Consider the following 26,262-nt stretch of genomic DNA (forward strand, 5'->3'; position numbering starts at 1 on the left):
GCCTGGGTCTCTGTGTCATGTAAGTAGGCAAAGCTTGCTGGACCTGGATGAGATATTATGGTCTTCCCTAGAAAACTAAGACAGGCACGTAACTTGTTTATGTAACTGATTAGTACAACCATAAATCTTACTACACACCCCTGCTCTATATAATAATCATGTTACTTACTTGGGGAAACTGATGTGATTTTCTTTAGGTGTGAAGAATATAACACTGGTCCTGTCAGTGGTGGAGCTGTCTGCTCCTTGGCTCTGTTGTCGAGAATTCCTGAGTTGTTCTGTTCTGCTCGAGAAGTCCTTTGGCTCTCCAGGAAGCTTTGTATTCCACCTATCCACTTGAGTCATTTCCAGGGCTGTTCCAGGTGGGCCATCATTTGTCTCCGGGAACATGCTGACAGGCCGATCTCTAGGTGTAAAGTGCATAGTGGGACTTCCTTTTCTCCCTCCAGTTGATACACTAAGACCTTTAATATCCACAGCGGTAGAGGGTGCTAATGGAACAGAGGGTACACTGTGCTCTGTTCTACCTTGACAGTCTAGAACAAATACAGAATGAGGTCGGTCCACTGTTTTTCTTGAAGTCTGGAATGAAATTTCCTGCGCGGGATCTTGTGGTTTGATATGATCAGTCTTGGGTAAGACCTCTGTCCTCTGCTTCTCATGCACATCCTTATCATGCTGCTTGAAGGCTATTCTCTGTTTCTCCAAGACTTCTTTCTCCCGTCGGATCTGTTCCATCATTTCTTTCTCATTCTGCTGCTGCAATTGCTTCAGTCTTTCTTCTTTTTCCACATTCAATTGTTCTAGCTTCTTAAGCACAGAGTCAGAAGAATATCTGTTTGAGATTCCTTCAAAACTCTCAAGGAGAGCCTCCTCTGCAGAACTGGCAATGTGTGTTGTCAGGTTTCCCCCAACCAGTTCACTGCTCTCTTTTGGACTTGTTGGAATGATTAGATTTTCCTGTTTCATCTCAATATTCTTTGCAGTGTTCACTAATGGTTCTTGAGTTATTCTGAGGGTTTCTTGAGATGGTATATAGAAAGTGGGCAAGCTACTGGGTAGACAAGAATGCAACCTATTATTTGAAATGTAATCACTAGTCCTAGCTGGAGCATGCTCTGGCATCTCTTGCTCAGGTGTTCTCCTTCTGGTTGGTGACATTTTGAAATCTATGTCGATTGCATTAAAAGTAGGGGTCTGCCCAGCAGGCTTGGAACTGTTGCTATCTGAGAAGTCCATCTCACCCTCTGTCACAGTCAAAACTAGTTCATCTAAATCAACTGTACTGTCCTCTTTATTTATATTATCTTCATAACTTAACAATTCCATACTCCCATGGGAACTTTCACTTTCAGGAGTTCCCTGTGGAGAATTAAGATCATCAGATATAAGCTCTGTGGACCATCGTCGTTGCTCGGTAGGAGACACTGTTCCTCCAGTGGTTCGAACTTTAAGCAATTCCAAACTAAACTTGGCTTGTTCCAATTCCCGCATTCTCCGATTCTCTCTCTTGGCCCGCACCACCTTTTTCTGGTTGAGATCCTCCAATGATTTGGGCCGCTCTCTTATGACCACTTCCTCTTCCAATTCCAAATCACCTTGGCAGCTTGCTTTCTTGTGATGATTGTACTGCAAATCTTCAGAATTTTCACTGACTGTCCTAAACAGATCTACTTTGTTATTCTCCATTATGGTTCTATGTTCCTCTACTGCCCTTAATCGTTTCTCAAACGAACTGTCCTCACATTTGGAAGGTTCTGAAATTTTACTTTCCACAAAGATATCAGTATCAGGTCTTTCTTTTTCTCCTGTCCTTTGATCATTTTCCAGCTGCTGTTCTTTTAACATTTGTCCTTCTAAAGTATGATACCTGCAAGAAAATAATCACAGAAGAATTTTCTTAATCATAGTTGTCAAATATTTTTAGATGGCATACAAAACAAAATTGTAATGCATGTTAGAGATGGATCAGATTGCAAATGACACCATAATCTGACTACATGCCACAAGTTGGGCAACTGGATTATAACCATTGAAATCCAAGGAATGTGGGAATAAATTATAAAGCAGCAGTCTCTTTTCCAAAGTACTGCATTTCTTTGAACTGATAGCTTTAATTGGTGATCAGTCTTTCCTATATATATGGAAAGATTAGGCTCTTACCTAGATAATCTTCTTTCTAGTAGACAAACACTCTATTCCTGAACTTGTGGAGGTTAGTCAATCCTTTCTCAGGAGAATTCTTGTAGACAGTCTTACCTAGATAATCTTCTTTCTAGTAGACAAACACTCTATTCCTGAACCTGTGGGGGTTAGTCAATCCTTTCTCAGGAGAATTCTTGTAGACAGCCTCATTAGCATTCTTTTGCTCCATCTCCCATCCCTCTGGGCTGTCTTCCAGTTCCTCAGTCGTACCAAAGCACATGGTCACCCTTTAAGAAGAAACAGAATAAAGGAGGGGTACGGGGACTCTCCCCGAGAAACATATCTGTTCTGCTCATATCAGTAACATATAACAGATAAAACAAAACGTAACTATTTGCAATACATAATAAGGTGAAAAAAAACAAGCCACCAACCTGAACGCTACCTGTACTAACAGTGTGGGAGATTCTACAGATACCCCTCTAGATTCATCAATATAGTAGTTGCATCATCTATCCTTGTTAAAATTGGATAAAGGAAAGTAATAAAATGTCCAGATGCCCCAGCACATTCAAGGAGACAGGGTAGGCTTCAGGAATAGAGTGTCTGTCTACTAGAAAGAAGATTATTGAGGTAGGAATCTAATGTTTCCTTCTAGTGTGACAAACACTCTATTCCTGAACCTGTGGGATGTATCAAAGCAGTTCCTCGAGTTTAGGCGGGACAAATGAGCCTACTAACAGAATGGATGATCTGAATGCAGAGTACTGTTTGGACACCATGCTCATCTACTCACCATGCTCATTTCAACACCCAATCACTCTTTCTCAGTCCCAAGGGATTGAAGGCAGGCAAGTATACTTAGTTGATGTGGAAGCTGGAAACCATTTTTGGTAAAAAAGATGGACTGTGCATAAGACCATGCCTGAATCCGAAACTCTGAGGAATGGATCTCTGCATAACAAAGCCTGTAGTTCTGACACTCGTTGAGCTGAGGCAATCGCCACCAAAAACACCATCTTGATGTTGAAGTCCATCAGAGAAGCTTGTTCCAGAGATTTGTAGGGCACTTTAGCTAGTGCCTAGAGATCTAATTTAAGACTCCATTTCGTAAAAGGCTATCACACCAGGACAGAGGTGAAAGGCACCTTTCAAAAACCTGGCCATTTCTGGATGTGCAGCTAGGCCCAAAACACGAAAGCCCTGCAATAATTTTTAGGGAGCCAACTGCTAGGCCTTTTTCCAGACCTTCCTGCAGGGAGGTGAGCACCACAGAGATTGGTGCCGATCTCAGGTCCTTGCTCCTCTGAGCACACCAAGCTTGGAAGCACTTTCAGGCTTTCACATATGCTGCTATAGTCACCTTCTTCCTACATCTTAGAAGGGTAGAGACCATTCCATCCAAATAGCCTTTATGTGCCAACACTGCACGCTCAAGAGATATGTTGTAAAACCAAAGCGTTCTGGATGCTACAAGGCAATTGGACCCTGTGTAATTAGTTGGGGATGACATGAAATTTAAGACCTTGATCTCTTTGTAAACGGACCAGATCTGCATACCACAGTCATCATGGCCAGTCTAGTGCTACTAGAATCACCAGCCCCTGGTGCGCCATGATCACATGGAAATCTGCCTATCCTGGGCCAAAAGGGAAGGTGTAAAGAAGACCTGCTTTTGGTCAGGGCTGAACCAGGGCGTCCAGGCCTTTGCCTCCTGACTAGTATTTTCACCTGAAGAACTGAGCTGCCTGCTTGTTGCCTGACGATGCCATCATTTAGAATGTTAGGCACTCCCAGTGATTCACAATGCAGGTGAAGGCTTCCTGAGAAAGTAACCAGTCCCTGGGATCTAGGGTCTTTCAGCTGAGGAAATCCACTAGCACATTGTCCACTCCTGCCACATGTGCTGCTGAGAATGCTAAGAGATGGGCTTCCAAATGTAGAGCAGAACTTTTGGTGCCCCCAAATGCTTGAAGAACCAGGCGGATGGCTCGAAGTTCAAAGCGGTTGATCGACCACTCTCTCTGGGAAAGGGACCAGCATCCCTGAACCAGATGCCCCTTTGCAATGTGCCCTGCACCCATATAGCGACCAAGATGATAAAGGATATGGAACCCCTCTCATATGAGGAAAGACTGAAAAGGTTAGGGCTCTTCAGCTTGGAAAGAGAAGGCTGATGGGAGGTACGACTGAAGTCTACAAAATCCTGAGTGGAGTAGAACGGGTACAAGTGGATCGATTTTTCACTACGTCAAAAATTACAAAGACTAGAGGACACTTGAAGTTACAGGGAAATACTTTTAAAACCAATAGGAGGAAATTTTTTTTCACTCAGAGAACAGTTAAGCTCTGGAATACATTGCCAGAGGTTGTAGTAAGAGCAGATAGCGTAGCTAGTTTTAAGAAGGGTTTGGACAATTTCCTGAAGGAAAAGTCTGTTATTAAGAAAGACATGGGGCAAGCCACTACTTGCTCTGGATCAGTAGCACAGAATATTGCTACTCTTTGGGTTTTGGCCAGGTACTAGTGACCTGGATTGGCCACCGTAAGAATGGGTTACTGGACTAGATGCAAAGGGGAACTTCTCTGGTGAGAGCCTGGGGCTCCAACCACCAGGTTAGACTGCCATGAGCTTCCACTGTTTAAGGCAGCTGCTGCTGGAGTGCATCTCTTTGCAGGCACCATTGGGAGAGGAGCACATCCTGGAGCGGATGCTAGTGTGCCCTTGCCCTGGGGACTACATCCATAGTCACAACCACTGACCCCAGCACATGCAAATAATGCCAGGCCATCAGAGCAGTCTTGCTTCGTAATTCCTGCATCTGATGCAGAAGCTTTTCTCTGTGGGCTTCTGGGAGGAACACTTTGTCTTCGCTTGTGTTGAACCAGATTCCCAGATACTCCAAGATCTGCATCAGCCCAGCTTCTGCAGACATTGAATCACTCTTTGAACTGCTAGTCTGCCTTCGGAATTGGATTAGGCACTTATTAGCCAATTGTCCAGATATGGACATACTTGTATATCCACTCTGTGTGGGTGTACTGCAACAACCACCACCAATACTTTGGTGAAAGTCTGTGGTGCTGAGGTCAGCCCAAAGGGCAAGGCCATGATTTGGAAGTATTGTTCCAGCACATGGAATCGCAAAATCTTTCTATGTTTTGGAAAAATGGGAATGTACAGAAAAGCCTACGTCAAATTCAAGAAGGTGAGAAATTTCCATGGCGCTACTGATGCAATCATATCCTCCCCATCTCCAGTCAAAAAATTGGTATCTTGAGGGCCACACTCACTGCTTTGAGGTCTAGAATCAGCCTCCAGTTCTTTGAGCCTCTCTTGGGCACTATGAAGTATATCGATTATCATCTGGAGCCCAAGTCTTCCTCTGGCATGGGCTCTATGGCTTGCAGATGCAGAAGCCTTTGCAACGCAGCTTGGACTTGGCCGCTTTTTTTTTAATCAGTCTTCCAGCCGGAGAATTAGAAAAGGGTCTGGGAGGGGACGAAAGAACTTGAGCTTTGTATAGGCCTGGTTTGGTGCAAACTATGCAGAAACATTAGCAGGGTGTGACAGAGACCTTTCTAGTCCTGATCAGAGGGTCTTATATACATGCAAACACATTAAAAACATCGAAAAATCAGGATAATAAACAAAAGACCAGGAAACCAATATATAGCATAGGAAAATGGGAATTCACTATTTGTATGAGGTGTTAGGTGGGGTAGGATCATATGGAAATAGGTGTATAAATAATACACACATAGAGGTATTAAATTGCCTCCATGTTTCTTTCTGTCTCTCTCTGCGTCTTTGTGCAGTTTCCCGCCTTGATCCTCATGGCCTAATTGATAACAGATGTTCTTGAGCTTGTTAGTTTGGAGCATATTTGATTTCACATTCCAATGCTGGGTATAGCAGAAAATCTTTCTTGAATAGGTTTTGAATGCAGTATTGATCAGGAATGAAATATGAGGGTTGCTTGTGTATGGGTGAAGGGATCCCTATGTGTGAGAATGATGTGATAGAATGATTTGTATTTAATTTCAAATGTTTTACATATATAAGATTCAAGAAACTTTAAGGAGAAATTCTGAGAAGACCACATCTGTAGTTTAACTTATCTTTCCTTTCAGTTAGCCTACCATAGAAACTCTCTTCAGTCTGAAGCTGTAAAGGGAGGGCACTTATGGCCCACTTAGAATGTGGTTCAGTGAAATTTGAAGCTGAGTTTTGGTCAGAAGGCTGGTTTGATTTAAACTTTTTGAGAATTACAAAGTGTTCATTGGGTATGTTATAATGTGTTGTGCATTCAGAAATTGGTGTAAACAAAAATATGATCTGTAAAACGTTTCCTATGTTAAGAGGAATTTTCTTTGTTAAAACCTAAGGACAGCCTCTGTTGGCTGACTGGTTGACAGGAATGATGTCATACTGGTCAGTGTGAAGGTATAAAGGAACGCACGAGTATAGACTTCTTTGAGACCATGCCTTGCTTCAGGAGAGGTGCAAATTACACGCCTGAAGGGTCTCCACTGCATGAATGCCTTTCAAAAGATGTTCTTGAAAAAGCTAATAAAAAATAACTGACTGGAAAATATTTGTGCAGTTGTCATTATTCCTGAACACCTAAGAGCGAGGTTGGCACAGTGCGCTAATCAGCTTGTACCTCTCCTGTATAATATCCAGCACCCAGTCATCTTTGGAGATTTCTGCCTACATCCCCCAATAAGCTGATAACCGTCTTCCGATGCGTGGAGGCTGGGTTGACGGGTTGGCATCATAACTGCTTCTTAGGAGGTGTGGTGGAGAGGGATCCTGAATACTGGAGGTGCCTGGCTCCTCCAAATCTTTGTTTGGAGTCTTGAAAAGATCTCTCGCACAAAGGCCCTCCTGAGAACTGGCGATATCGGCTGGAAGTCCAAAAAGTACAGCAACCTGACCCTGTATGGTAAAGACTTTAGCTTGCGATCCTACACACTGGCCATAAGATCATCCAGACATTTTCCAAAGAGTAGACATCCCTTAGATGGTAAATTACACAAGGTCACCTTGGAGAACTGCACTGCCCAGGGTCTGATCCATATGAAAATAGATGCGAGGTGGAAGTGAAATAAGCAGACATTTTACTCATGACTCTGAAAGGATCATACAGAGCATCCGCTACATAATCCAGTCCAGACATTAGAAACTGGTGATCCCTCCTGGCACTTGCCTCCAGATCACGGCACAACTTGGAGTGGCAAGCCTGTGCAACATAAGACGCCGCTGCAGCTGCTTTTAAAACTGAGGTTGCGGCCTTGGAGCTGTTTATGAACAAAATCCAGCTTGCAGTCCTGAGCATCCTTTAATACGACACTGGCTTCACTGGGCATGGAGGAATGCTTGGTAACCTGCACCACCAGAGAAACAATTTCAGTGGAACAAAGAGCTGGTTAAATTCAGCATCCACTGGATAGAGCCTTGCCATGGCTTGGGCCCAATGGTCCATGAGCATATTTGTAATATCTTGATGAGAGGGAAAACAGGTGGTCTTTTGCTTTTGTGCTGCTTATAAGCGAGCATTGTGTAGTATAGGACTGGGGAGACTCAATCTTTAATTCCTTGAGGGATTCCATGATCACCTAAAAGTGCTGAAGGCATGAACAGCCTGCGCACAGTTGGGTCCTCTCCAAGATCGAAGCCTCTACCAGTTTCAGATCTGGCCCCTAGAGCTGAAGCAGCATCTCCTGAAACAGAGGATCCTGACTGAGAGAGTAAAGGCATTGAAAGACAGTCCTCTCCAGCCCAGTCTTCCTCAGACTGGACCTCCCCATCTTGTGCATGACACTGTTGCTGGGGAATTGTGCTCATGGGACGGGGGGGGGGGAATAAGAGGAACCTCCAGCACCAATATGGCTGCAATCTCCAAGGGTTGCATATGACCCTAATTAATCCTGTAAGCTTCAAACATCATATTGATGAATGCAGGGGTAAACTCCTGTCCAAGATGTCCAGACAGCCCCTATGGATACTCATGAGCTCCTTTCTGGAGTTTTGTGGCTGTGCCATGGTTGCACTTGCACTGCTCCCTGGCTCAAACCTGGGCTTTTTTCCTGGCTCTTACACCATCTGGGCATTAATACCCCCTAAGGGAATACAGGAGACTAAGTCAGTGGTCCCCACTCCCTCTTACATGTCACGTGGCACATGGGACACGGATGATCTTCAGATGGCCATCCATCGCAAATTTGGCATGAATTGAATGTATCCTGGACTGAGAATTCCATAAAACCTGTTTTTAAGCAAAATCGAAGTTTTTTTAAGGCAGATAGAGGCTTTTATTTTCAAATTGGGAAATCTAAGATGGCCACCTCGACAGTGATTTTAGCTCCAAAAATGGCCTAGGAGAGCTACACTGGGGTCCAAAAACTAGCATTTGGGGATTTTAGAGATGAGTAAACCTGATTCTAACCCCAGAACCCCCCAAAATGATTTTAAGACCCCCCACCCCCTCTGATTTTGTTTTTCAGGCTATCAACCTTTTACTCACAGTGCCATATTGTGTGCGGGGAACTGCAAGTGCTGAACCTGTAAACAGCTTACAGGAAGAATTTCTACCTCAACAAGCCTGGAATCTGAACTGCTTGTGTCGTCAGACTGCCTCTTGGGCCCAGCAAACTGGCCAGAGACATCAACTCCCACTGGACCTCACGTACGCAAATGGGGGGGGGGGGGGGGGGGGAGGAAATCAGTCAGTCACGATCCTGAGAAAACTGCCAAGGAGCCACTCAACCTGCACTCAAGCCCATTGTGGATGAACCTGAGACAAGCAATACTCCCAAGGCACAGTCCTTCAGGGTAATGCAGGCTGTCCAAATGAGTCTACGCACTCTCACAATCAGAAATGTCCCAAGATTGGGATTCTCTGCAGCACCAAAAAGCCTTGCAAATGGTCAAAAAAACCCAAATATAATTGAAAAATAAACATGAACAGAAAAGTCTTGCTCCTACCACCTCGCTTGTAGAGAGACAACTGAGGAACTGGAGGACATTCCAGAGGGGTGGAGGTGGAGGTGGAGGAAAAGAACATAAGAAGTTGCCTCCGCTGAGTCAGACCAGAGGTCCATCCTGCCCAGCGGTCCGCTCACGCGGCGGCCCATCAGGCCCAAATGCCTGAACAGTGTCCATGACTAATTTTGTAACTGCCTCTAATCCTCTAATTCTATCCCTTTACCTACCTCTACTCCTACCTGTACCCCTCAATCCCTTTGTCCTCCAGGTATCTGTCCAGACCCTCTTTGAAGCCCTGTAGTGTGCTTCTGCTTATCACATCCTCCGGTAGCGCATTCCATGTATCCACCACCCTCTGAGTGAAAAAGAATTTCCTGGCGTTTGTTCTAAACCTTTCCCCTTTCAGTTTCTCCGAGTGCCCCCTTGTGCTTCTGGTTCCCCGTAATTTGAAAAATCTGTCCATGTCCACTCTTTCTATGCCCTTCATGATCTTGAAGGTTTCTATCATGTCTCCTAATGAGGCTCTCTACAAGAATTCTCATGAGAAGGGATTGACTAGCCCCCCCTTCCCGGTTCAGGAATAGAGTGTGGTACTAGAATTAGAAATTTTACTATATGCATCTTGGAAGATATTACTAGTCAATGATCTTTAGAAGTATTGATACCAGCACAATTTTCATTCAATAATGGATATATACATTAGACAGGGAGGAAGTACCTTTACTGCAAATATTTTTTTTTAACATGGTACTTCTGGCAAATCAATCTATAATCCATTTTGTAAAGCTGCTATAAGATATATTTTCCATTTCTAGACTGCAAATACCTTTCAGTTCATTGCAGTGAACAAAGAAACGAAGAAACTGTAAAAACCATACTGACTTACAAAATTTGCAGAAAACAATTTATATAAAATAGCAAAAATTTTCCATTATAAAATAAATAACCAGATTTTCAATTACCAATAAATTTGGTAAACAATATATATCAGAACCCTGTTTTTGTGAAGAGAGCCATGCAATCCTCAAACTACAGGACAACCTTAACTGTTAACCGAGGTCTCATTGGATAATAGCTCAACTTAGTATGGAATGCAAGACACAAATAAATTCAGTTAATATTAAACACGGGGGCAATATTAAGCCAGTTGTGGCTGGTATTTTTAGAAAGACTGGTCACAGCCAGCTGACTTGGACCTGGATATTTAGTGTCGGCTCCTATTTGATAACTGGTGCAGATTATTTGGGTCTGGAGTGACCATTGGAAGTTATGTTCCTGAATCCATACATCAAGCTTTGCCTCTGGGAGCATTCAAATGCAGGCTAAAAGCCCACATTTTTGAGGTTGTTTTTAACTCCTAACCTCCACTCACTTGCATAACATCCATGCCTGAGAAACTCCTCAACCCTCTTTTTGTGCTATTTGTCTGATTACATTGTAAGCTCTACTGAGAAGAGACTGTCTCTTGAATGTTTTAATATAAAGTACTACATACATCTAGCAGAACTATAGAAATGATAAGTAGTAGTAATATGGGCGCTGCTGATATTTAAGGGCAGTATCCAGATAGCTACCTAGTTAAGAAGATAGTCATTTTGCTGTCCTAAGTTATATGGATAGTTATCTGGCTACTGCTGCTGAATACCAGCAGTGCCAGGTAACTCCTGGCTCCACCCTGACTCCATTCCCAGACCACCGTGACACTAATTGGAGAATTTTGTGGTCAGAGCAGATATTTAGTGGCACACTGTAGTTACATTCTGCTGAATATCTACTACCAGTCTAGTAAGCATGATTTAACCATGTAGGAGCCTTTTCTGTTTACTTAAATCACAGTAAATATGATCCCCCCCATTAATATCTACTAAGCAAAAATTAAAAAATAACTAACTTAAAAAACATATCAAATTACTAGCATCAGTCATGAATGGATTTAGCAAGTCTTACTACAAGTTTACAGGTTTTTATTCATTTCATATACCACAGTCTTATTATTTAGAAAATAATTCCATAAGAAAAGAAAAAGACCAACCCCAAAGCCACCCAAAGGTCAGACCCTCTAGTATCCTCTTCAATCACAATACCAAACATCACACAAACCCAACCTATACACTAAAAACCAACATTAAAATTATATTCCTGAATGGCTTCCTCATATAAAACCCCCCAAAACAAACCTATAACTCACAACCAAAGGCCTGTTGGAATAAATAGGCTTTTAAGGCCTGTTTAAATCTTGGTAAGGATGTTTCAATTTTAAGAGCAAATGGAAGCAAATTCCATAAAACTGGACCCAATTTATATTTAGGTTTATTATTGTCTTGATATACTGTGGTTAACAAATAAAAATATGGTATGGAAAGGAATGCCAAAATAAAATAGGCAGGGGATGTCAGTAGGGGGAAGATGGTGGCAGCATGTGGGGTGAAAGAAGGGGACTCATACTAGAGCTGGGAAAAAGGTCTGATGTTAGGGCTGGGAAAGGAGCACATGGAGATAACACAGGGGTTGGGGATAGATGGGAGAAGTGGGCTGAAGGGGGATTAGGGAGATAGGGCTTTTGCTGGGGCTGAGAGAGGAGGGCTAGGGGCTCATGCAGAGACTGAAGATGGGCAATGGGAGATGACAGAGGGGGAGAAGGAACTCAGAGTGCAGGTAAGGAGAGAGAAGAGAGAGAGAGAGGAACAGAAAGGGTGGTAGATGCATGGAGCAGTAAGGGTAGTAGATGTGTGGAAGTGTCTCCCGGAAGAAGCATTGAGCAGTAAGGGTAGTAGATGCGTGGAAATGTCTCCCGGAAGAAGTGGTGGAGACAGAGACTGTGTCTGAATTCAAGAAGGCATGGGATAGGCATGTGGGATCTCTTAGAGAGAGAAAGAGATAATGGTAACTGCAGATGGGCAGACTAGATGGGTCATTTGGCCTTTATCTGCCATCATGTTTCTATGTTCCTATGAAAGGATCAGAATGGAAGGAAATAGAAAGGGAAGTGGTAAAAAGGGATAAGAATGGAGGAAAAGAGGGTAAGGAAGAAAATTTGTGGATGGAAGCAGCTGAGGAGGAAAACTGAAAAAAGAGAAGGTGATAACTGGAAAATGATGAAGAAACTGGAGAAAGTTTAAAAATGTTGAAAGGCACTGGAGAAGAACAGACAACTCATTGAAGGGAATAAAAAAAAAAATGGGTAGCAGGTAAGAAAAAATAGAAGGGGGCTGGATGGAAGGTGGGTTTGAATGACAGGTAATGAGCTAGGGTTGGTAAGGAAATGAGACTTGGAGAAAGATAAACGAGGGCTGGAAAGAGGTGAGAGTGGAAGATGAAAAGCTCATAGGTAGGTTAGATGTGAAAAAGAGGGAAACTGAAGACAAGAAGTTGAGAGAAGGGGAAAGTGAGTGAATAGTAAAATTTAGCTGCTGAGCAGAGATGTAGAGAAAAGAGAAAAATGATTAAAGGGAATGATCAATGTCAGAGACAGATGTAGAGAGGAAAGAAAGAAAGAAGAAATAAAAATGAGATCCTGGAAAAGAACTTAAATGAAGATGACACAAGAAAAGTTGAAAGGAGAGGCTGGGACCAAGTTGATAAGTAAAATACCCAAATAATAAAGGTATTGTAGAATACATTTTCCGGTCAATATTCAGCCAGCAGTGGTTATAGCATGTTTATGTCTACCACCAGCTGTCTTCCCAGAAATTCAATGTTGGGCCATGTCCGGGCATCGGTACTGAATATCCAGTTGTCTGTTAAAATTTATGTGGTTAAGTGCATGGTCTTTCCTCTAATGCATCACTTCTGACACAGTAGAGGAAAGGCCCTGACGGGGCTGGCCTTGAATAGCCTGTTTTCAGCATTGCCTCTGCTGACCACCTGCTGCTTCGGGTTAGGGAGGGAGGGAGGGGGTTCACAGTTCAGGACTGTTGCTGCTTCAGTTGGCTCACACACAAAAATTTTTTTAGAACTTGTTGCTCACATGAAAACAAATTTGCATGCACTTAACCAATCCTTAGAGGGAGCATTGCTGAGCACATCTTTGTGGGTTCTTTTCTCTAGGAAATTTTCAAAAGAAAAGTATGTGTGTGTTTTTCCTTTGGAAACTGATACAAATAGCACAGAAGAAAACATCTGAAGACTTTGCAAATACCCACAGACACTTGAAAAGTAACCCCTAAACTAAACTTTTTGTTGTTTAATTGAAGAACTTGTTCAAAATAAAATTAGAAGATCAAAAAAAAAAAAATGAACAAGAATTTTGTACAAAAAGTAATTTGATAGAATGTGTTCCTAGTAATTTTAAGACTTGCAATGTAGTTTATTCCCCTGTGCATACTTTGAACTCGGTAAGGAAAAGTTAGTTCTCATTCCTGTTCCTGTCATTTTGAGGGAATCTTTTCTTTGGCAGCTCCTTTACTGTGGAATAGTCTGCCAGAGGATAATCAACTCAAAACAAATTACTTCCAATCTTGGGGAAAAAAAGTGAAGGAGAAGAGGTGAAAACATTGAGACTAGACATTCCCAGTTCTCTCACTGTCTAATATTCAAAATGATTTAACCAGCTGGAAATGGCCACCAACCCATTTAAATCGCTTGTTCAAGGCTATCTGATCATTTCCAATGGCACTTAATCAGTTATCTTTGCTGAAAATGACTGGTTAGTGCCAAATTCAAAAGCAGCAAACTTGTGGGTGTTCCAGGGTTGGAATTGGGTTAAATAACTCACCGTATAAGTAAATTGGTTACATAATAACATAAACAGTAACCTATATTTAAGTGGCTTGGCTTATGTGGTCAAAGACTAAATACTGACTTAGCCAGCTACAAAAAAAAAAAAAAAAAAGATATTCATTGCAAAAACCTGGACAGGCCCTAGCATTGAATATCCAAGAATAATGCCAATGGTGAATAGTAAAATGCTCGGAGGGCTATTTCTGGTGAAGTATGGTGCAAGAGGGACTGTTACCTGCCTCTGGGACCCCCGCAGCTCCTTTTTCCTACTTCAACTTTCTTGTGCTGAGCTGCAAAGTAGTGGGCCTTCGTCGGGCGGGAAGGCACTCGCGCACGCGCGGTGCGGCCTAGCTAGAACTTTCTAAGTTCTTAGAGTGCAATCACTCTAAAATTGTCCGTACCGGGGCTCCGTCGGTGTCGTCACCCATCAGTCAAGAATATGCTGCCTGCTTGTCCTGGGATAAAGAGCAGCATCATTCAGCATCTCCAGTGCACAGATGCCGATGATTATATGCGGAAATATCAGGTTTCAACACCTTAACATATAAGTGCTGAGACCTATATCGCCAGGAACTCATTTCAAAAAAATAAAAGAGGTGAATATTAAGATGTGAAGCTCCATAAGGTTAAATTAACATTTTGAAACATTTAAAAAAAAAAACAAAAACCAAACAAACCCCAACAAACAGGAGGTTAAGCAAAATTACCCTATCACTTTTTCCAGTACCTGGCTGAAGTGAGCACTTTGATGAAATCCATGCATGCCTTGGAGCTGGTGCAGAGACCATCAGAGATTTTCTTTTATACATAAATGGTAATGATAAATGCACATATATATATTTTTGGTCCACCCAAACCACCTTGAAATCACTGCATTCCGACCATCTATAATTATAAATAGTGGCTTTCTGAAACTGTCATTTACATGTGTAATTACTTCTAAATTACTACTATTTCCATGTGTAATTACTTCTAAAATGTCCTTCTTTATGTCCATCAGGCTTCAGATGCTGCATTTTAATGTGTTTTATTACTTTGGGGGCAATTCTCTAAAGAGGAATCTAAATGACGGAGCGATAAAGCAGCACACTTCTATAATGGCACACTTCTATAATGGCATTAAGGCATGCCTAACCAGCTATAGAATATACACATCTGATACTATTCAATAAGGTATGTGCATTGCTAGGTGGAATGCCCATGATATGCCCATGTTCCGCCCACTGTATAGTCCATTTGCTGTTACACACCATGGCACTAATGCACCAATTTTATAGAATAGCACAAGAACATACACATGTAAATGGAAATTTGTTATATCATCACCCATGTGGGTATGCCTATTCTATAAATCTGTGTGTGCAATTGTCACATACATTGTGTGTGTTTATGGCTATTTTAATCCTATTTTTATTCTTATTAGGAAATGTTTTACTTTGTTTACCTGATTATATATGTTTAAATCTGCTGAATATAAGATGTGTTAACAATAAATGAGGGCATTCTTCCTCATCTGAAAGTATTACCTTTTCCGTACTTGATAGCCTCTACAAACTGCTTGCAGTTGTACAATTTTCTTTCTTTGAGATCTGTACAGTGTCCTTGCATGATACCCTCGCCATGCTGCTTGCAGGGAAGTGGCTGCAGCATGCCAGACTCTTGAGCGTTCCCGCCAGCATTTCTGTATAATGGAGGCTGCAGACCGTTGTTGCAAGAATTTCCTCCTTACCACGTATCCTCGCCAGTATGACTGGATGAGCAACACTGCTTTGTTGAGCACAAGGGGGTCAGCCTGTGTGCCTCGCTCCTTTGCAAGTTTTCTCCGTCTGTAATTACGCCAGCATCTCTGAAAAAAAAACCTACTAAATTAAGAACAAGAAGATAAACCTAATGCATGGAAAAACTTGTACTGTAGCTATGATAAATTGTAACCACTTAACTGTAGATTATGTAGGTTAAGTGAGCTCATTGGGGAGAGCAAGATTGAAAATGAATTAAATAAATAAATATTGATGTTTTGCTAATAATGAACGTGTGTGTGTGTTGGGATCAGTAGAGAAACACGTGCCCTGAACAAACACTTATAAAAATAGTAGTACAAAAAAAGGGAACGTAAAGCTTTCCAGATTATTAGACACTTGAAGGACAATTTTCAAAACAATTTATCCAGATGAAACCATTTAATTTATTTGGATTTATTAACCACGTTTATGAAGAGATTCACCCATCTCTAGAAAAAGGTTTAAAAGTCTCCAGAAACAAACAAACAAAAAGAATTCTGTTAGAGCAAATAATATGTAATACTCATAGAACCATCCGAACACCATCCTTTTTCTTGTGTGAAAAATTTATAAAGCTACAAATATTCTATCAAGTAACCTTTTTATACTGCTTATGGACTTGACCTCTCTCAACATTTTGGATCTCAGACTGTACTCACCTTTTCCCAGAGATGGTCGCATTTTATCTGTGTCAATCACCTGTCTGAATTTTGCCCTTCTTCTGTGTGGAATACTTCTTGCACCGTTACAGGATGCATTCTGAGGCTGAAGGTGCAGATCCTATAAATGGCACCTATAGGTGCCAAAATTGGCATGCCTAGCCAATCAAAGCACCTAACTCCCCCCTCCCCTTTTATGAAGCCGCCTTAGTGTTTTTTACCTACAGCCATGGAGGTAAAAGCTCTGACACTCAGAATTCCTATGAGCGTCAGAACTTTTACCGCCAAGGACAGCAATAAAAAACGCTAATGTGGCTTCATAAAAGAGGTTTTTGCTATTACCTCTTTCCCAGTAGTACACCATGAAGACCAGATTTGCCCCAAGCTGAGACACCTTTGGTTTAGAATCATTTCACCAACAGAATTGCCAGTGCTGTGTTGAATCCTCTTGATCACTATTCTCTTATTTATTTGACTTTGCCTTCTCTCCCTACTGTATTGGAAAAGACTTAGAGCGCTACCTCTTCCTTTTCATACTGTGTCTATGTCCTAGCCCACCATGTGCTATGGAAGCAACTGTTATCTGATGTGATACAAATAAAAGAATTTACATACATTGCCAGCACCTTATACTGTACCTGTATAACCAGGGCTGCCTGCCGCAAATTCAGGAAGTGCCTCCGATAAATCATGGCTCGAAACCAGTGCTGAAGAAGTATGATTCGCCTCAAGACTTCCTGGTGCAGCATATCCTGTAGATGCTGACGTTCCCTCTCCTTCATGAAAACCTAAGGTGTTTTCCAGAGACAGTGATAAAAAAGACTGCAAGCTTTTTCTAAGACCAACAGATGAAAGGGAGAAACTGTACAATCTCACTCATAGAAGTATTATTGAGTCGTCTCTTTTTGTTTGTGTGCTTTTAATTGATAGAAGGGCAAGTGGGTATGGTATTAGAAGTTTTTCTATTTTGATGATGGTATGTAATTTGTTTTTGTGTTATGTATTTAACTGTATGTTTTTTATAGGCTGCCAAAGTGTACTGCTTCTTAGATCTTAGTAGGGTGGTTATCACCAAGTCTGAATAGCAATTGTGCACTAAGGCTCTGCACTCAACAGCAAAGCCAGGAGACCAAAGTGATCTAGATCCTGCAGGGCAATTGGGCCTTGCAAAAGGAGTTTCAGATGACAGGGAAGCCTGAGTTCCTTGACCCTCTGTGGATGCAACAGGTCTCCATACCACAGCCATCTTGGGTAGTCTGGAGTAACCAGAATTACTTGCTCTTTGTGGATTCTTATTCTTCAAAGGACCCTTATATTAGTCAATTATTCACGTAAGGGTGCACCTGTATCCCTGTTTTGTGGAAGTGCACCGCTACTACAACCATTATCTTGGTGAAGGTACGTGGAGCTGTAGCTAGTCCAAACAGAAGAGTAGAGAACTGGAGATGTCGTTCTAGTACATGGAACCTCAAGAACTTTCTGTGAGCTGGGAATATGCAGATAAGCTTCCCTTACATCTAGGGAGGTAAGACAAATGCAATGACTGACCAGACCATTTCCAGGCGGAAGTGGGGTATCTTGAGGGCTGCATTGACTGACTTCAGATCCAGGATCGGTCTCCAGTCACCTGAGTCTCTTTTGGGCATGATAAAGTATACTGAGTATCTGCCCGAGCCCCACCCACCTTCTGGTACGGACTCTATGGCTCCTAGATATCTAAGCCTCTGTACTGTTGCCAGAATCTTGGAGGCTTTGTCTGGTTTTCTGCAGAAGAATTTACGAAGAGATCCGGAAGGGATCAAAAGAATTCTAGCTTGTACTCCTCCCAAATGATGCCTAACACCAAGCAGTCTGAAGTGATCCACATCCATGCATGTGGATGACTTCAGCCTTATGTGACAATATGCTGCCTGTTTCAGCGAGCAAAATGTTTCTTATTGCATTAGCCTCCTCTGAGATAGTGGGGTAGAGAAGATTATGTATAAAACTATCTTCCCTCCAGGAGCAGCTGCATTCAAGTGAGCAATACCTATTGGAGTGCCCGTTGTTTAGTTGTTTCCAAAGGCTACTACTTAGGCATTAAATATTTTTAGTAACAGGCTCACACTTTTGGAATTTATTACTTACTGAGATAAGTGGAAGTTGATTTACTAGCCTTCAGGAAGAATGTCAAGAACTGTTTGGGTTGGCTTTTGAAAAGTGTATTCTAATTATTTTTATCTATATTTTTACATTATACAGTATTTGATTTTAACTTGCTTTTACTTTGAAGTACTATTTACAGGTTAGAGATGCCAATAAAAATATAAAATTAGAGAGATCTGAGAAAGAATGTGTTTCTGCCTCTATCTTATATAAAACATAGTAGAAGTACTTGAAACACTGAGAGAACTCAGACCCTCTAGCACCATCCTCCTACTAGCCACCACAGATGCTATGGCTGAATCCATCCTTCCCATCATAAACTCCTCCCTTTCCACTGGAGAGGTGTCACTCAGCTGGAAATTGGCAATCATTAAACCCACCCTCAAGAAGCCCACCCTCGACCCTAACAACCCAAGTAATTACCGGCCAGTCTCCAACCTCTCATTTGTCTTCAAACTCCTAGAATGAATAGTGCTCCACCATCTGCAACCTTTCATATAAAAACGAGCTGCCCTTTCCTCTTCTCAAACCGGCTTCTGTGCAGGCCATAGCATGGAGTCAGTACTCTTAGACATCATTGACAACAGCTGGTCAATACTTGACAAAGGCAACGATGCCCTACTAGTGCTACTAGACCTAAGCGTTGCCTTTGACACCATGGACCACCAACTCCTGCTACGCAGACTCTCTGACCTTGGAATCAAGGACACTGTCCTCCAATGGTTCACTTCTTTCCTGCATCAAAGAATTCAAATAGTCCTACTAGGATCAAACAAGTCAGAATCCAAACCTATCAAATATGGTGTTCCCCAAGGTGCCCTGCTGTCCCCCCTCCTATTTAACCTCTACATCAGGCCAGTCATCAATATAGCTCAGAAATACATTAAAATCCACTCCTATGCCGACAACATTCAACTACTCCTCCCACTAGGTGCAAACCGATCAGCTCAAATTGCTAACCTCCAACTTTGACTTTCCGACATGAAAAACTGGATGACAAACAACAAACTACAGCGAATGCCACTAAGACCAAACTCCTATGGATCAGAATGAAAAACGCCAAATACACCAGCCCAACACTATCATGGGAATCCACCTCCTTAACAGCAGCAGATCAGGTACGTAGCCTTGGAGTAACATTGGATGGCCACCTGTCCCTATCCACCCACATCTCCCAGGTGGTCTCCACTTCCTTCTACTACCTCCGCCAACTGAGAAAGATCAAACCCTACATCTCAAAAACGGACCTGACTCAACTCATCTACGCCTAGGTTCTCTCCAGGATGGATTACTGCAACTCCATATTTAATGGAGTAGCCAAAAAAGGAACTCAAGTGCCTCCATCAAATCCAAAACACAGCGATCCGCCTCCTATACAACCTCAACTATTATGACACCCATCTCCCCAGTTCTCCGCACAGAACACTGGCTACCAATCAACAAACGCTGCACATTATAGACCTTTATAATAGCACATAAAAGGTTCCTTGCCACCACCCCAGCCTATATAAATGCCAAGCTACATCTATATGCCCCTACCCGCCCCCTCCGCTCTAAAGCAGAGAGATGACTGTGCATCCCCCCAGGAAGATCTCTCCTGATGGAAACCACCTGCAAACGTTCCTACAGCCACTTCATCCCACAGCTTTGGAACCAACTCCCCCTTCAAGATCTCAGAACTCATTGATGACCTTTTCCGAAGAGCAGTGAAGGCCTTTCTCTTCAACTAAAGTCCAACCGCAAACAGTTCCCTCTGATCTTTCTCTCGCCAATAACCACCAGCTGGAGACCCCCGGTCCAATTTTCTTTAATGCCCCTCCGGAATTCCCTATGACTGTTCTCAAGTTACTATACTACCCAGGCTTGCCCTTTTGTGACTATATTGTATAGTATTGTATTGTATCACCAAATGTACTGTCAAATGTAACTTCTGTGAATGTTGGCTTGTAACCCGTTCTGAGCTCCCGGGAGGACGGGATAGAAATCGAATCAAATAAATAAATAAAAGTAGTGCCAAAATTAATTAAAGTATATAGTTTTGTATTGAAGCAAGCACCTGTCGCTTTTGCCAACTAATTAAGATGCAATCTCTGAAATACATAAACTTAGAAAAAACCCTGGATCTGGGCAAGGTTTTCCAGGGTTGTCTTCATGAAAATGCATATTCTTTCAAGATAAGTTTTCATTTTTTAATGCTCCTATCCCAAGTTCAAGGATTTGGGTAAATCCATTTGTAGGTTTTCCTATGTAACATAAAGTCCCTATATAACATATTAGCAATAAAACTTAAGGAGTCTCGTTAGCTTTTTTCAAACTTTGAAATGGTCTGTATTCAGAAGTTTACTGTGGAGTGAATTAGTCATAAGATATAGTTTAAAATAAAAGGCTAAAAAAAGGATAAAAAGATTATAAGCAAAATTTGAATAGGAAAAATGAACTAAGCAGGTTTTTGGCCAGTGATTGAAGGATGGAGTATGTATATTGATTACATCTATGCTGGCAGTGAATATCAATGAGATTATAAGCGTAGTACTCCCTAACTCTGAGACCTTTTATTGCATAACTAGTATGTTTTAAAATATGTTAAAAAATATATTTAAAAATATGACTAATTGACAGGTCCAATAACAACGATTAATAGTCTATTGAATATAGACCTTTTCATGCAAGTGGATTATTGACATTTATTGTATACTGGTTCCCTATATAACATACACATATATGTATTTAGTCAGGTCATATGATATTATTTAGCTCTATATTAGCTTGACTTTATATTGCAGAGAGAGGTAAGATTAGCCTTACCATGGTTCTCCCCACTTGGTAGTCATCTGGGCTTTGCTTTTCTCTCCAAAAGAACTCCTGTATGTTGCGTTTGGAGGGGATCACATGTTGTGTTAGCAGCACATGAAAATGGTCCACAAACTCCTGAAAAATGAGAGGGATTAAAATCCAAATTAAAAAAAAAGGCTGCAGTATAAAGCAGCTACCTATCCGCGATTCCAGTGGCCATTTCAGCTGCCTTTTATTTAGGCTTCGGTAGGTGCTTCAACACTGCTGTTTCTGCCTGAATTTTTCAATTACTTAGGAATTGGCAGGGTGCCTACCGATGCCTAAATTTTGGCACTGGTTATAGAATTTTCCCCTAAATGCCAATTTAAACACTGAGGTCTATTTCTATGTATATATGGTGCCTAAAATACCTGACACTGATCAGAATTATGTTTAGTGCGATTCTACGCGTATAAAAGGCATCCACTATATATACAGTAAAATCTTGGTTTAAGGGCATAATTTGTTCCAGAAGCATGCTTGTAATCCAAAGCACTCGTATATTAAAGCAAATTTCTCCATAGGAAATAATGGAAACTCAGACGATTCATTCCACAACCCAAAAGCTTTAATACAAAATACATTTAAACCTTGGTTTACGAGCATAATTCTTTCTTAAACATGCTTGTAATCCAAAACACTCATATATCAAAGTGAATTTCCCCATAAGAAATAATGGAAACTCAGACGATTCATTCCACAACCCAAAAACTTTAATACAAAATACTATACGTATTGCAAGACCTCACTCATTTAGAACAGTCACTCTGACATTCCTGCAATGTCAGAGAGAGAAGAACCATCGGCTCAGTTGTGATGATGTGGAGAGAGTATCTCTAATGTTCGAGTGGGTGCTCACCTGGGTAGTAGCGATCATCAAACGGTTTGGTTTGATATAACGGATAAAGTGGAGAGCGGCCGCACGATACTTAAAGTCCTAGATTTCAAACGTACGGACTTTAATGCAATGGGAAAGTACCTGAAGAAAGAGCTTTTAGGATGGGAGGACATAAGAGAAGTGGAAAGACAGTGGTCTAAGCTGAAAGGAGCGATAAAAATGGCTACGGACCTTTATGTGAAGAAAATCAATAAAAACAAGAGAAAAAGGAAGCCGATATGGTTCTCCAACCTAGTGGCTGAGAAAATAAAGGCGAAAGAGTTGGCGTTCATGAAATATAAAAAAACCCAAGAAGAGGAGAGCAGAAAGGACTACAGGGTGAAACTGAAAGAAGCCAAGAGAGAGATACGTTTGGCAAAGGCACAGGCGGAAGAACAAATGGCTAAAAATGTAAAAAAGGGAGATAAAAATTTTTTCAGATATATTAGTGAAAGGAGAAAGATAAAAAATGGAATTGCTAGGCTGAAAGATGCTGGGAACAAATATGTGGAGAGTGATGAGGAGAAAGCAAATGTGCTAAACAAATACTTCTGTTCTGTGTTCACAGAAGAAAATCCTGGAGAAGGACCGAGATTGTCTGGCAAAGTTACACGAGAAAATGGAGTAGATTCTGCGCCGTTCACGGAGGAGGGTGTTTATGAGCAACTTGAAAAACTGAAGGTGGACAAAGCAATGGGACCAGACGGGATCCATCCCAGGATACTAAGGGAGCTCAGAGAGGTTCTGGCGAGTCCTATTAAAGACTTGTTCAACAAATCTCTGGAGACGGGAGTGATTCCTGGGGATTGGAGGAGAGCGGATGTGGTCCCTATTCATAAAAGTGGTCACAGGGATGAAGCAGGAAACTACAGGCCGGTGAGCCTCACTTCAGTTGTTGGAAAAATAATGGAAGTGTTGCTGAAAGAAAGGATAGTGTATTTCCTTGAATCTAATGGGTTACAGGATCCGAGGCAACATGGCTTTACAAAAGGTAAATCGTGCCAAACGAACCTGATTGAATTTTTTGATTGGGTGACCAGAGAGCTGGATCGAGGACATATGCTAGATGTAATTTACTTGGATTTCAGCAAAGCCTTTGATACAGTTCCTCATAAGAGGCTGTTGAACAAACTTGAAGGGCTGAAGTTAGGACCCAAAGTGGTGAACTGGGTCAGAAACTGGCTGTCGGACAGACGCCAGAGGGTGGTGGTTAATGGAAGTCGCTCGAAGGAAGGAAAGGTGACTAGTGGAGTCCCTCAGGGTTCGGTGCTGGGGCCAATCCTGTTCAATATGTATGTAAGTGACATTGCTGAAGGGTTAGAAGGAAAAGTGTGCCTTTTTGCAGATGATACCAAGATTTGTAACAGAGTAGACACCGAAGAGGGAGTGGAAAATATGAAAAAGGATCTGCAAAAGTTAGAGGAATGGTCTAATGCCTGGCAACTAAAATTCAATGCAAAGAAATGCAGAGTAATGCATTTGGGGATTAATAATAGGAAGGAACCGTATATGCTGGGAGGAGAGAAGCTGATATGCACGGACGGGGAGAGGGACCTTGGGGTGATAGTGTCCAAAGATCTAAAGGTGAAAAAACAGTGTGACAAGGCAGTGGCTGCTGCCAGAAGGATTCTGGGCTGTATAAAGAGAGGTGTAGTCAGTAGAAGGAAGAAGGTGTTGATGCCCCTGTACAGGTCATTGGTGAGGCCCCACTTGGAGTATTGTGTTCAGTTTTGGAGACCGTATCTGGCGAAAGACGTAAGAAGACTTGAGGCGGTCCAGAGGAGGGCGACGAAAATGATAGGAGGCTTGCGCCAGAAGACGTATGAGGAGAGACTGGAAGCCCTGAATATGTATACCCTAGAGGAAAGGAGAGACAGGGGAGATATGATTCAGACGTTCAAATACTTAAAGGGTATTAACGTAGAACAAAATCTTTTCCAGAGAAAGGAAAATGGTAAAACCAGAGGACATAATTTGAGGTTGAGGGGTGGTAGATTCAGGGGCAATGTTAGGAAATTCTACTTTACGGAGAGGGTGGTGGATGTCTGGAATGCGCTCCCGAGAGAGGTGGTGGAGAGTAAAACTGTGACTGAGTTCAAAGAAGCGTGGGATGAACACAGAAGATTTAGAATCAGAAAATAATATTAAATATTGAACTAGGCCAGTTACTGGGCAGACTTGCACGGTCTGTGTCTGTGCATGGCCGTTTGGTGGAGGATGGGCTGGGGAGGGCTTCAATGGCTGGGAGGGTGTAGATGGGCTGGAGTAAGTCTTAACAGAGATTTCGGCAGTTGGAACCCAAGCACAGTACCGGGTAAAGCTTTGGATTCTTGCCCAGAAATAGCTAAGAAGAAAAATAAAAATAATAATTTAAATTGAATCAGATTGGGCAGACTGGATGGACCATTCGGGTCTTTATCTGCCGTCATCTACTATGTTACTATGTTTTTACTATGTTAGAACAGTCACTACACTCTTGCAGCGTCAGAGAGAGAAGAACCATTGGCTCAGTTGTGATGATGTGACGTGTGTATACTGTATGCACTTGTATTGCACGACTTTTCTGATTTAGAACAGTCACTACACTCTTGGCAGCGTCAGAGAGAGAACCATCGGCTCAGTTGTGATGTGTGCATACTGTATGTACTTGTATTGCAAGACATTGCTTGTATATCAAGTTAGAATTTAATAAAATGTTTAGCTTGTCTTGTAAAACACTTGCAAAGCAAGTTACTTGCAATCCAAGGTTTTAATGTACTATAATTTGCTTAGCAGCCATTTGTGGAATAATATATATATATATATATTTTTTATTTTAAATCTTTAAAATAATTTATATTCCACATATCCATGCAGATTACAAATTATTGAGGTACTCAAGCATTCCCTAACTGTCTTGGTGGGCTCCCACTCTATCTAACGTACCTGGGGATTAAGTGACTTGCCCAGGGTCACAAGGAGCAGTGCGGGATTCGAACCCACAACCTCAGGGTGTTGAGGCTGAAACTCTAACCACTGCACCACACACTCCCACATTTAGACCAAGGAAAGCCAGGCCGAAACATCTGCGCTTAAGTTGTGTGCATATCGGATGTCTTCTGTTAATAGTGCATCTAACTTTTAGGAATACCCATGATCTGCCCATGTTCCTACCCTTGTCACACCCCCTTTTGAAATTCACACACTAGAAGTGACACGTACCTCTTTACAGAGTGCACCAACAGTTGTTCATGTAACTTCTAATGAGTGTCAATTAGCTCCAATTATTGTTAATTGTCAACTATCGGCTCCAAATGGCTTGTTAAACAATTAAATTGAGCACACACCAATTTCTGTCCTCAACTTAGGACACCATATACAGAATTTGGGCCCAATGTGTAAATATCTATTAGGGAACATAGTGTCTTGAGGTTAATGCAGAAGTACTAATGCAACAACTAACACAATTCAGTTAGCTATAGCTCCAGAGGTGTAGCTAACTACATATTATCATTAATGCATGGTGGAGATAACTGCTCTAACTAACTGCACAGCTGCCTTCCCCCAAATTCTGGAAACATTCCTAAATGTTAATCCCAGTTTTTGCAGCTACCACAGTTAATATGCATTAGGTGCAAAACCTTAGTGTAAGTTGCAGGCTCTTTTTGTTGTCCTGCTTCAGCCTGAAACTAGACTTTACTTCCTTCTCTAGTTTACATATAACCATATTAGTATATCTGACCTGGAATGAATATTTACATCCATAGCCTGATTGTCGTATTCGTACAGTCTCTAGCATGCCTGTGTATCGCAGTTGTCTTAGCACCAATGTGTCATTGAATCTCAGAGGAAGCTGAAAAAGGGAAACAAAGGTTCATATAACAAATAAACATTGATCTAACTGTACAGAAGTGCTGCTCAAGATAATGATTTAATGCTAATATTAATAGTTTCATATACCGCTATATCTCCAACTGGATTCAAAGCAGCTTACAAAAAAATTACAAAAAGCTTACAAAGAGTAAATTAAGAACAAAGAGTGAACAAGGACAAACTGACCCATTACATCATCTAGTGTTACAGAGATTTGCTTGAGTTTCTCTGATTCATCAGAATTGAATACCATTTTGGACA

At 41.7% G+C, this 26,262-nt stretch overlaps 1 protein-coding gene across 5 annotated transcripts in view; it reads right to left on the reverse strand.

Annotated features, from left to right (window-relative positions):
* The window catches only part of MYO9A (myosin IXA), a 517,771-nt gene that overhangs the window by 150,911 nt on the left and 340,598 nt on the right, over positions 1-26,262 (reverse strand). For all 5 annotated transcript variants that reach the window (XM_033919771.1, XM_033919772.1, XM_033919768.1 and 2 more), the window contains 5 exons: positions 25,871-25,981; positions 21,246-21,368; positions 16,934-17,083; positions 15,382-15,701; positions 170-1,870 (listed from right to left, as the gene is read on the reverse strand). In XM_033919771.1, the coding sequence (XP_033775662.1) occupies positions 170-1,870; positions 15,382-15,701; positions 16,934-17,083; positions 21,246-21,368; positions 25,871-25,981 (2,405 nt within the window). The remainder of the gene's footprint in view (positions 1-169; positions 1,871-15,381; positions 15,702-16,933; positions 17,084-21,245; positions 21,369-25,870; positions 25,982-26,262) is intronic.

The sequence above is a fragment of the Geotrypetes seraphini genome, chromosome 14, assembly GCF_902459505.1.
Source record: "Geotrypetes seraphini chromosome 14, aGeoSer1.1, whole genome shotgun sequence".
Classification (NCBI taxonomy): Eukaryota; Metazoa; Chordata; class Amphibia; order Gymnophiona; family Dermophiidae; genus Geotrypetes; species Geotrypetes seraphini.